This window comes from Accipiter gentilis, chromosome 17, assembly GCF_929443795.1.
Source record: "Accipiter gentilis chromosome 17, bAccGen1.1, whole genome shotgun sequence".
NCBI lineage: Eukaryota > Metazoa > Chordata > Aves > Accipitriformes > Accipitridae > Astur > Astur gentilis.
Genome location: NC_064896.1, coordinates 22581428 through 22593629, shown reverse-complemented (window position 1 = coordinate 22593629; position 12202 = coordinate 22581428). Strand labels below are relative to the sequence as shown.

Below are 12202 nucleotides of genomic sequence, written 5' to 3'. Positions count from 1 at the left end.
CTTCGTAGTTTCAGTATTTATTTCAATTACAATTTCTCCAAACAAGTAATGTATCTTTTAAGACATCTGTCAAGTCCATTATCGTTCAAGAGATACACAAATTATTAGAAAAGTAGCTGTATAAATGTTTTGGAGTGTTGAAACAAAGCATGGGCAATTTTTACAATGTTGAACACCACACTTAGTCCTATAAAATCAGCTCCCACTGAAATCAACGTCAGTTAGAAGGGGTTCTTTAAAACTGCTTTCTGCATTTCTTCTGTTTGTTCCAAATTCATACTCTACATACAATTTGTACTTAATGTCAGTCAGAAGTGCAGTCTGGAGTGCAAAACATGCAACAGAAATTTCCTGACGAAAGGTCTGAAAAGTGAATCGAGAAATGGAAATATTTCTAAAAGAGTTACATCATCGTTGTAGTAATACATCAAACGTAATTCATGAAAACTTTTTCCACCTTGAAAAGTCACATGCAGGACAGACACTCTTCAGCATCCTTCCTGAAGTTGGCTTTAGGAAGATTGTAAGGACAAGAAATCCTATTAGAAGGTGCTGAACTCCTACATTGTGACTCTTCCGGCAGGCTTCTACATAACAAAAATGCAATGAAGTACCATACAACTTTTCCCCCCTTATTATGCAAAATCCTTATCAAATTCAATAGTGTGGCATCGTTCAAAATCCTGACTAACAATGGCACGCAGGAGGTCAAGAGATGTCGTCTTTGTTTTAGTTTCACGTGCTTTTCAGTCTATTAATGTTAAAAGAAAAAGAACCGTTCACAGAAATAACCGACAGATAAAGATCAACCCTAACTAAACAATGGAAAGGAAATTCAGAGTTAAAACTGGTACTTAGCTCTTAACACAAACCATTGTGCTAGGTGCTGCGCAGCAGAACGATCCTGCGCCTCATACAATACCCAGGAATAACAAGGTGAGGCAAGAAGCCTTCAGCTCCCCACTTCCCATGCTTTTGGTGGTTTAAGCTCGGGCCAGGGACGTTGTTTTAACGCCGTTATTTGTATTTCTTGGGAGGAACTACTGGGCAGCCCCCCGAGTCCTTTGTGCTGCGGGTTGCGAGTGGAATGCAGCATGCGGCACACGTTCCACTCGCAACCAGGAGGACAAAAGATTCAGTGATCAGGGGGGACAATTAGTCCCAATTAGGCCTATTTCGCAGCTGAGTGTAAGGGCTGGGGGAAGGGAGCTTAAATTTTAAAGCGACGGGTCCCTCAGGCGAGTCAAAGTGAGATCAGTACAGTGACAAGTTTCAGAAAACGTGCCCCATTGCCCATCGCCGGGGCAAGGTTCTCAAAGTCGGTGGCAAAGAGCTATCTCCAGGAGACGATGGAGCAGTCTTTCTCAGACACCCCGCGGAAGACAGCCCATAACCGTTTTGCCTATCAGCTGATGCGCCTAACCAATTTCTCCAGCTTTCAACCCAGCCCTCCAGCAGCAGTTCTCACTTTCAAGGCACACGCAGACGCACACACGCACGCACGCACACAAAGGCAGTGTCGGGAATACTCACATATGCACATGCGGAGGCTGGAACCTGCTCTGATTAATGTTGTAGTGTGTAAACGCCTGCGTTGGGTTGGAGCTGTATTCATCCACCGTGATGGTAACTTTGCCTTGTGAAGGAATTCCATGAGCCATCCTTCCTCCTTATGGACATGAGCAGCTCACAACTTCCCAAGGCCAGGAGCGGGGTAGGGCATTGTGTTCCAGGCAGCTCCCGACTCCCAGCAGCTCCTCATCAACTCCGTGGACCTCTGCCAGGAGAGAAAGACAGCACACGCTGCTATAAACTCAGAGGAGATGTAAACATATGCAGACGTATTACTCTATCCTCTCCCGATTTCCATTCAAAGACCCTTTTCTATATTTTTGATGTACCCATCACCTAACTCTCAAAGCATTACTATTCCCATTTTTTTTAATTACCTCATCATTTCACTCCATCATCATTAAATACATCTGAAGGATGAATGCTTAAAGTAAGGCTTCATCTTCAGGAAAAAAAAAAAAAAAATCTGCGTTGAAAGCTCCAGTTAAATACTCCGCATTTACTTTACTATTCTTTATTTGAAGTAACATCTTGTGCTAATTGCAACCATGAAAATTAACAAGTGGACCCAGTTTCCTGAAGGACAAATGGCTTTCCACAAATACGCAGGCTTGTTTTCAAGGCCCTGTTTTAGCTTTACAAAATAAGTTACATCTGAGAGACTTAGGAGAAGCTGATGCAAAGCAGAAAATGTTAAAATGGCATAGCAAAAGGTACACCCAAATACCTTTGAATCAAAGTATTTACTCGTCCAGAGAAAGGCTAGTATCTCGACAACGTTAACAAAATATCCCTGTTACAGTGCACTAGCAATGAAACTGGTTTGGATTCATCACCAGACAGTAATGATTTATCTGACAGATTTAAGTGCGATTTTATGTATAAATATTTCTATGTAAGATGAAAGAAATATGCTCTTCCCTCTCTACGCATCCCCATCTTTCACTTCTTCAAAGTGCTCTTAAACACATTTTGCGTTAAGACTGGAAGCATTCTACAATACGAGTGCAGGTCCAACAGCCAGAAACTTCGCAAACCTCCTCTCTGTTGAGTTCCCTGCACAGAATCTGAGCTTCAATTTCTTCAATCAATACACTGAGGATACCTCAGCTGCCTTCCTTTCAGAGGGAATTTGTGAAAATTGATCAGCTGATGTTCGAAGAATATTTTCAAGATGAGCAACTCTATAAAAGCCCTGTTTACGAGGCAGATCCTCAGCTGGAGCACGCTACCTAGCTAGCTGCAAGGACTTATATGAAATCATGACACTTTGCATCAGTTGATCACACCCCCCACACACACACCACTACCTTTAGCTGCCATACGCAACAGTGGATTTTTTGTATCTGGTGTGTAATTTACAAAAGTACACCAGTGCTTACTGGGAAGACAAAGAGATAGGAAAGCAAAGAGAATGACTTGAGCCCTGAGCATCAAACCGAGCAATATTTTTCCAGTGTGATATTCCTGGACTTCTCTTCGCTCCCCGATAGAAATGTGTTTGCCATGTGTAACGTTAAACATTTGGAATCTTTGATTTGTATTCAAAATATATTTTTAATACAAAGACTAATTTCCACTTTGGCATGAAGCACGATAAAAATGCCCTGCAAATGGCAGATGGCCTGCTATAGGCCATTTATTTTACTATTTTACAACCTCAGGCCTGTGTAGGCTTCCATATGTTAGTTGGGTTAAGACATTCTGCAACCTTCATTCCAGTAATTGGGTTCTATCCTTCATCTTCTTTAGCATTGGCGGGGGGGGGGAAGATGAAGATGAAACTAAACCATAAAGTTCCCATTTTAAAACTGAGTCACTAGTGAGGCAGCACATCTCTGTAACTAAGATTATGGTCTGGTCTTTGCACTAATCCCCTCTCATAAGAATAAACGCAACAGTTTCAGGAGTAAAAATCAGCAAGGTGAGCTTTACTAAACCAAATCTTTACTGCGTTAGACATGATGCAAGATGCGTGCAACGTGGAACAACTGCTCACGAACCATAATGTAGTGGTTACCCCACCAAGTTTGCAGCTGTTTCCTTAATTTCCCTTACAATTATATTTTAGTGTTATTTTGCATAACAGTAAAACACAACACCTGCTTCAAATTGCAGTCCTGTTCCAAGTACTGTAATTCTTTTGAGATAGAAACTACGAAGAGTGTGCAACACAGAGCAGCATAATTGCCCTGCACTGAAAAGTAAATACAAATGAAAACATCTTCCTGTTAGAGAAATGACTGTCATTAACAAGAATGCTAGCCATCAAAGCTCCCAGGGAAAAAAAAAAAAAAAAAACAACTAAGTTTTTCTTTTACACAGCAAGAACTTTAACGCCTGCATAAATTAAGAAGTAGTGTGAAAATTACATGTCTAATGTTATTTTTTTCGCAATTAAAAGCTACAATATAAAACAACACGTTAAACCAACAACAAAAATATGCTTGGGCTTTCAGAAAAGCTAAATCACACTATTTTCAGTAATCTAGCATAAGAAAGGTCAGAACATTAAATTTCGTATTATAGTTCACTCATGGAAAAACAATCCCATTTGTTCATGAGAGTGAATTATACATAAAGATAATAAGCATTTTTTACAAGGTTTATAACAATCCATGTTACAGAAAGAAATTACAACTAACTGGCATAAAACAAATGATAAGGGGATACTTGAATAGCTGTATTAAATACTTTAAAGTTGACTTTCAGTAAGATCATAAGTATATAAGCTGCAATTGCTTCCCATTGTTCCAATCTTTAATCTTAAAAATAAATCTCTATACTTAAATTAAGACAAAGCCCGACAAAGCCTTCTTCTAAAATGGAATTCAACAACAAATGCCGGACTGGAAAAACAGTAACATTTGAAGCTGGCTTCTGTGTCAATCCTCTCATTTCCATTTAGTGCCCCACAGAGTACCTACTACAGCTCGCCTACCAGAAGTATCTAATTATTACCTTCTTTACTGCGAACTTCTCTGAAGAAAATATCAAAAAGAAGCTGAACACTTCAGAACCTTAAGAACAAATTTATTTGGGGCCCAAGAAAAAGAAAAAAAAAATTAAAAAGTCTACTTTGAATCACTACCGTTCTCCTTCCTTCCCCCAACAGCAATCACTCTTTGAAGATCGCATACAGGAGATGAGTACAAAAGAATAAAAGTTGCCTTATTTTTCACATCTGTCAAGTAAAGCAATGCGCGGTATCTTCCACACCTTATGTAGCAGTTTTAAGTACGAACGACTATATTAAAAAACTAAATGAAGATTTGGGGTTTTCCCACATACAGCCGTTGTCCTGGGAGCAACAAACCTTTTCCAGCGTGGATTTGTACCGACCGTGAGACGGGAGATGTGCTATTGTATACATCTGCTGGGTTTTACAGGTACAAACCGGCACTTTTTCATAAAAGGGCTGACACAAACTCAAGCGCAGCTAATTTTAAACCGGCATACTACCGCCGCGTCAAAAAAGCTACCACAAAACACGCACAGATAAGTAACGTGAAGAGGCAACGTTGCATTTCACGGCGGGCTACGCGCACCAGCTCCACGCCCGCACGTCCAAGCGCACGGGCACGCGGAAAACGCATTTCCCCCAAATAAAATATTTACGCCTTCCTCATCTGAATTTCAAAAATTTGCCTTCCGGCTGCTCTCGGGTTGCAAAAGAGAATTTCGACAGGCAGGGGACGGCAAGGGTTAATCCCGTCTCGGCACCTTCTGGCGATAGATACATCCACCATCCCGACACCGTTACAGCCACAACACGCGCTACACCCACCCGGAGCGCGGGCACCTGCCGCCGCAACAACCTCCCCCCCGAACACCGGCGCCCGCCCCCGCACCCCCCCCGGGGCTTATCCACCCCCTGCCCCGACAGCCCCCCCCCCCCCCCCCCCGCCCCCGCCAGGCTGCGCCGCACTTGGCGGCCAACTCCGGGCTCCATCCAGCCTCCCCGCCGAGTCCCAGGCGGTGGCACCGGCCGGGGGCGGGGTGGCCCGCACCCGGACCCCGACTCCTTCCCCCCGCCGCCCCCCGGTACCTGGGCTCCCCGCCGCTCCCCGCCTCCACCTCACGGGCCGCCCCGGCCGCGGCCCCGCGGGGCGCCGGGCTCGCCCCCCCCCCCCCCCCCCCCCGGTGATTGATGGCTCTGGGTGGCCAATGGCTCCGGCGCGGCCCCGTCCCGGCGTGTGCCGCAGCCCCCGCCCCGCGCCCCCTGCCCTACCCGCCCCCCCCAACCCCGGCTTTGCCACCGGGGGCGGGGGGGGGCATTTCTTGCAATTTTTGTGCGTTACGTGCCGTGGCGCGCAAAGTTCACATCGCACCCCCCCACACACACTGCCACAGAACCGAAATGATTTGGGTTGGGGGGGGTGGGAGGATGCTCGGGGGGGGGGATATGCAATAAACTCCACAGCGAGCCGGGGCGGGGGGGATGCCCGGCTGCTTTTTATTCCGGCAGTGCCAACGCCGCCGTCCGCCGCCCCTCGCCCCCACCCCCGGAAGGTTTCCAAGTGCTTGAGGCCTCCGGGCTCAGGGTTTCGAAGCGGGTTCTCCCGCCGGCGAAAGGCAGAAGGGGAAACTCCGCCGGGGAACGGCAAAGCAACCCGCTTTACCCTCCTTACTTTTGCGGCGTGTGTCTGCGTGTGTGTGTGTGTCCCCCCCCGTCCCCGTCCCCTCACCCGCAACCCCCGGCTCCCTCCGCCCCAGGAGCCCCGGAGTCCCCCGTCCTCCCGCCGGCTGCTCGGCGCTGCCGCCCGCCCTCGCTGGCCCCAGCCAGCACAATGCTCCCCGGCCTACCCTCCCGGCCCCGCCGCGGCGCCCCCGACCCCCAGCCAGGAGCCGCCACACCGCCTCCCGCCCCCCAGGCCACTTCCAGGGCTGCAGCCACCACCGCCCCCCGGCTCCCCCAACCCACCCCGGCCGAGGCGCAAGGCGGCGGCGGAGGGCAGCGGGGGCACGGCCTGGGGGAGGAGGGCAGGGCGGGCTCGCTCAGCGCCGGCCGCCGAAAAAAAAAAGCCGCTTGGGCTGCGGGGAAAGGGCGGCCGCACCGACCCGACCCGACCCGACCCAGCGGGCAGGCAAGGGAGAACCGGCGGCCAGTTTTATCCTTAGTATTGTTTGCAGAAGGGCTGGCCCCGGCGCCGCCGCCGGAGCTCCTGCCCGCCCTCCCCTCGCCGCCCCCCCCCCCCCCCCGCCGCCGCCGCCGCTCTCGTCCATGACACGGCACCTCTAACCCGCCGCTTTGTGCGCCGCTGCCCCCCGCCGCCCCCCCCCCCCCCCCGCCCCCGGCAGGCAGACACCGACCCGGGGCTGCTCACCTTCCCTCCGCCGGCTGCCGCTGCGGGCGGGTCGGGGATGCCTTCAGCGCGGGCAGCGGGGCCGCTCCATGGGGCTGCGGGGGCGCGGCCGGGGCAGAGCCTGCGCCCGACCCCGCGGCGGTGCCCGGCGGCGGCGGCCTGGGTCCGGGTCCGGGTCCGGGTCCGCGTCTGGCTCCGGCTCGGGCTCCGGGTGCGGGGCGGCGGCGGCGAGGGCGGGCGCGGTGCAGTGAGCGGGACTGCCACTGGGGTCAGGGAGCAGGCACCAGGAAACACGGCGGCCACGGAGCGCTGCTCGCACACGCACACACACACACGCACAGCTCCTCCCGCTGCCTCGCACTTCACCCCCCCGGGCAGGGAGGGAGGGAGGGAGGAATCGCTGCTGCATTTCCCAAGTGCGGCACAGCCTCCCCCCCCCCCCCCCCCCGCTGCCGAGCCGGCAGGAGAGGCCGGCAGGGAGCAGCGGCTCTGCCGCCCAGCCGGGGTCAAGGGGGGGGGGGGGGGTGTGGGGGGGACGGCTGCCACAGCCCCGGGGGAGCGGGGAGGGCTGTGCCCGGAGACCTCCGGGACCCCCCCCCCCCCCCCGCCGCCGCCACCGCGGCGGGGCAGCGCCCGGGAGGCCGCGGCAGGAGCCCGTCAGGCTCTCACCCCTTACAGACAGCCGGCCCGGCAGTAGGCATCGCTGCTGGGCTCTCCCTCTGCCTAAATAAATAATAAAAGAAATAAATAACAACAATTTAAAAAAAAAAAATAATAAAAATCCTCGAAACAGGTTTTCACATCTTCCGCACCTTTCATCGTTAGGTATTAATGCAGCGCTCTGCTCCTTCGGTAGATAAGCTAACCTCAGCAAGCAGAAGAAAAAAAAAAAAAAAACAAACATAAAGAAACACTACTGTAGGGTTAGCCTTTGAGGCTGAACGTTGTCTTAGGGTGACTGGGGCTTTTCTATGCGGAGGTAGAATCAGGGAGGTTACTGTTCGTCTTTTGTTTTGGTTTGGTTTTTTTTCCAAAACCCACAGCAATTGTGTCAACGGCCACGACAGTAACAAAGTAAAGATTAGAGGGGTTTGTTCTTTTACTTTCCAGACAGCAAACGGAAGGGGGGACTTCCGCAGTCATACCTTTACAATGGGGAGAAAAAAGGAAAAAGAGAAGAAAAGCAAAAAATTCCAAATAATTTGGAATAATCGAGGCGACAGAAAATACAAGCTTCTAACAGGCCTCTAAGAGTAAGTAGTGTCCTACATATCTAAAATAAGTCATTTTGACACCGGCCAACCTTCCGATATGCACGGCAACTAGGCAGGTTTTTCTTTGTTGTTGAAAACAATGAAAAGGGTCCCCAGTATTGCCAAAGAGAAATCCACTAGGATGGATTGTCCTGTTTAGAAGCATGGCAAATTAAGAAAGATCAACCTGAAAAAAAAGACTAAACGGCGTGAGGTTTTTTCCAAATTCCATATTAGACCTTTAGGTCTGATTTTTTTTACTATTGTCATTTTTCCTTTTAACGGGAGTAAAGCGCTGTGAACCACCAAAGGAGAATTCCTGTTTCAAGACAAAATGGCCCACAGATGAGTCACCCTCCTCGACAAATCAAAGCAACATTTCCAGGGAATCTTTGCCTGGAATGGAGTCCGAGGCCATAGTTCCACAAACATTTTTAGCTGACTTAATCTGACAGCTGTAAAATAAGCAATCCAGCATTCAGCCCCCTTACCCCACTTTCGTCCCTGCGCTAGCCCTCATGTGAGAACAGGGAGTCCCACCTGGGAAACCAATCCAGTCAGCCCCAGCGGCCTGTTTGGATGTGGGTCACTTCATGACGGCACAAATGCTTCTGCTGGAACAAGGCAGGGAGCGAGATGAGCAACTGGGGACACAAAGAGAACAGGAGAGCTTCATTGGTACCCCTGCCAAGCTTAAATATAAAAACATGGGGGAAGCAGGGGGAGGTGAGGAGGAGTGGGTTTGATCCTGAACCTGCTGCATCTCTTCTCTGCAGTTGCAGCAGCAGGACTTTTCCTGTGCTTGTGTCCTTATACATCTAGACCTCCCAGCACTACAGGAATGAGCTTCTAGCACAGAGGGAGAAACAGGGTAGAAGAAGCCCGGGTAAGGTGACTGGACTAGGAATCGGAAAGCCTAAAGACCTTCTCTCTGACACCTTGTAAGGTGCGAGACAAATCAGACATTACCCCTAGTCGTAGTACTGAAATAAGCACTTGCCTAATTCACTAGTCTTTATACGAAGCAAGGTATGTGGCCTGAAAGTTAGCGGTACTTGGGTTTTGCTCATATGAATCCAGAGTAGGACCCGATTCGAAGGTCACGTCTTTTTTGCAATACTAAATGTTCAGCAACAACACCAAGCTGTAATACAGTCATCAGGACCACTGTTTTTAATACATGACTTGACAAACTCTGAAACGCTTTCTGTCAAGAGCACATAACAAAACTCTTCCTTTTTACAGACTACTCGTTTTCTGTTTCCCAGAGAACAGTATGCTTTCCAAAGATGTAACCGCTTTAGAAACCTGCTGGCCCTGGAGTTGCTAAAAGAAGGAAAAAGGATTTTTCTTAAATTGATTAAAGGGTTTTCTGAGGGAAAGAGTTGCATTTTGTTGCCTTCTTTTTCTAACTCACAAGCGCAGCATCAAAATGCAAGTCTGTAAGCACAGAAAAAGAAAACATCTCTATTTTGGCTGCCATGTGTATTTATTAATAGACACTTAACAAGAAGGGCTCAGAGAGAAATTTGAAAACTTATTGTGAGTGTCACAGGACTGATTTTTCTAGTCAGGTGAAATTCAAAACAGTGAACAAGCAGCTTTTGTTTAATACTTCCTATTTGTAACGTTAAAGGTGTATGTTATACATGAAATCTTAGTCAAGTTCAGAGATTGCGCTGGATTTTGGTTTTCACTTTTACAAATCCAAAGTATCATCAAAGGTACAGATGCAGCAGATGCATGTTAAAAATTATAAAACACTACAGTATCACAAAAAGCATACAGATTCTTCAAAGTCTGTTGTGTCATCTCTAACACACTTCATAGGTACCACTGTCTCCAGTTTCTGCCAAGCACAAGACAGAGCTAACAGCTTTTGAGACACACATAGGGTAGTCCAGAGTAAACCACGGGCACCCATCTCACTTTGTTCTTTCTTACTTTGAGAAAAATCTTCCCTAAGTATCTGTGAAGGAATACAAGAAAGTATCATTTAAAGTCCACCTCTGAGAACTCATTCCTTAAATAATAAGACTTTTTGAGTGACCTTTTACACAGAAAGGAATTAAATAAAAAAAAAACCTAAAAACCTTTCAAAGTGTATACCATGACATTGGTCTGTGGTTACAGTACTGTCCTGATACAGACCTTACCTGGTCAGGACGTACTACCTCATGCGGTGCATTACTGTGCTCCACAGTTTGTTGCATGTTGCTTGTTGAGAGTAGTCTCACAGTAAGCTCAAGAATATTCCATCGTCTGACCAAAGGAAGGAAGACCTGATTACAAGGCCAGATGTCACTGTATAAAATGATCAATGATGTTATTTCAAGGGTGTTTCCACAACTGCCCCACGACCGTGCCACTTACTTCTGCTCCCATGCTTCAGGGATACAAACCATATAAGAACAAACTCAGTTTTAAAGAAAGCTTCCTTCCAAAAAGGCAAAAAGGGGTTTAAGGCATATCACTTCCCCAGACTAGTCCACAGCACAGACTCTGGGATGCTTATGCTGGCATAATAGATACTGCCACAGACTGTAGTGCAGGTCCAAGACCAGCACAGGGTATGCTACAGTTTCAGAACTGTGTTTCACACTATCTTTTAGTTTGGACACAGTATCAGAAGGGGTTGGTTGGTTTGTTTGAACACATGTTATTCGTGGATGGTTAGCCATTTTAAGACCAGAGCATCAAGGGTTCTCATTTGTATTGGAGAGAGAATTCAGTTTCAGCCTGCAGAGACCGAGGCATGCTGGTACAGCACTAGACAACACATATTTTGATTTGTTAACATTTTAAGAATGTAGAGTTTGATCCAGTGGACAACCACTGGTAGCAATCTACACTGAAAGTCACTGGACTCACCATATTTAAATATAGACCACTGCGATTCTGCCAAATCTTAACAGGCTTGTTCCCCTCATTAAAGCAGAAATTCTTCAGTAACTGTGGAACAGAAGACAACAGGAGAAAACTGCATTAGTTTAGGCTTCATGCCCCACTGAGCAGATACTACATTCCAAATTTGCAGAATATAGTTGCATAGATTAAGACTTCTCCATTGCTCTCTTCCTCCATTTGTAGCCTGTAAGTCACGGAGCATTTGGTGTGCATGCTGGCCAACAACATGAAAACAACAGAAGAACATGGTATTAGATACAAAGAACAAACAAACAAACAGAAAAAAAAAACAGGATTCCAATTTTGAAGATACAAACTGGTGTTTTAGCTCTTAGAGCTTCTTTCCCTTAAGAAAATCACAGACTGGAACTAGCAGCTAATTAAATCCTAAAAAAAATCCTAAAAAAAAAAAAAAAAAAAAAAGCCTCTTGGCTTTTGATTTTTGTAATCTCTACAATTTTTTATCTGTTTCTGTCACACACATGGGCCCACACGCTAACCTTTTCAACACTCCAGCAAACACTACATCTTCAGGAAGAATCCATGGCCTCTCAGTATAAGCGCACCAGCCTTCAGAGAAAAAGGACAACTCTCAAAGCGAAGTGAGCCTTCTGTCAGAATCTGCAGACAGAGAGAAGCACATCACCATAATGCTGATAGACCATCAGTTAAGACTACTGAAGGAAATATCACTAGTTGTCTTCTGGGCATTCTTTTTATATTCGATGGACCAGAACATTGTCACAGGATAATGGTTGTCTGCTGCCTTGCCCCTATTAAGTTAAATTAAATTAAATTAAATATCTGATTGGAACTTTCCTACTCACCCTCTGTAGAAATAAAAAATGATGCAAAAAAGCTGTGGGTGAATCATTTGCCCTTCTGAAAACTCCCAGTGTAACTGCTAGCCAAGGTACCTAGAGAAGAAACCATTCCTATTAATTTTGTTTGTTTCGAACATTCCACCAAACCTTCTTTTCGAAAATTAAGAAGGATGTATGGGTGATTTACTCCTTCATAATAGAGCAGGCAGTAACTTCAGTTTTTTATGTCCATAAAGATGCAAGTATTGTTTGATGCACAGCAGTTATTGCAAAGACATTACTGCAGGAACTCCCAGATACCGAAGGTTCAGGGCACCGTACAAGGAAGGGTTTTTGGTGG

At 47.3% G+C, this 12202-nt stretch overlaps 1 protein-coding gene across 3 annotated transcripts in view; it reads right to left on the bottom strand.

Moving 5' to 3' along the window:
* MPPED2 (metallophosphoesterase domain containing 2) overlaps window positions 1-7245 on the bottom strand; it is a 110052-nt gene extending 102807 nt beyond the window's left edge. Inside the window, exons 1-2 of one of the 3 annotated variants that reach the window (XM_049821128.1) lie at window positions 6900-7245; window positions 1534-1777 (exon numbers count right to left, since the gene is read on the bottom strand). In XM_049821128.1, coding sequence (XP_049677085.1) covers window positions 1534-1661 — 128 coding nt within the window. In that variant the 5' untranslated portion in view covers window positions 1662-1777; window positions 6900-7245. Of the gene's footprint in view, window positions 1-1533; window positions 1778-4533; window positions 4594-5620; window positions 5643-6899 lie in introns of those variants that run through there. The other 2 variants (XM_049821129.1, XM_049821130.1) reach the window with 2 other exon arrangements.
* Window positions 7246-12202: the final 4957 nt, after the last annotated feature.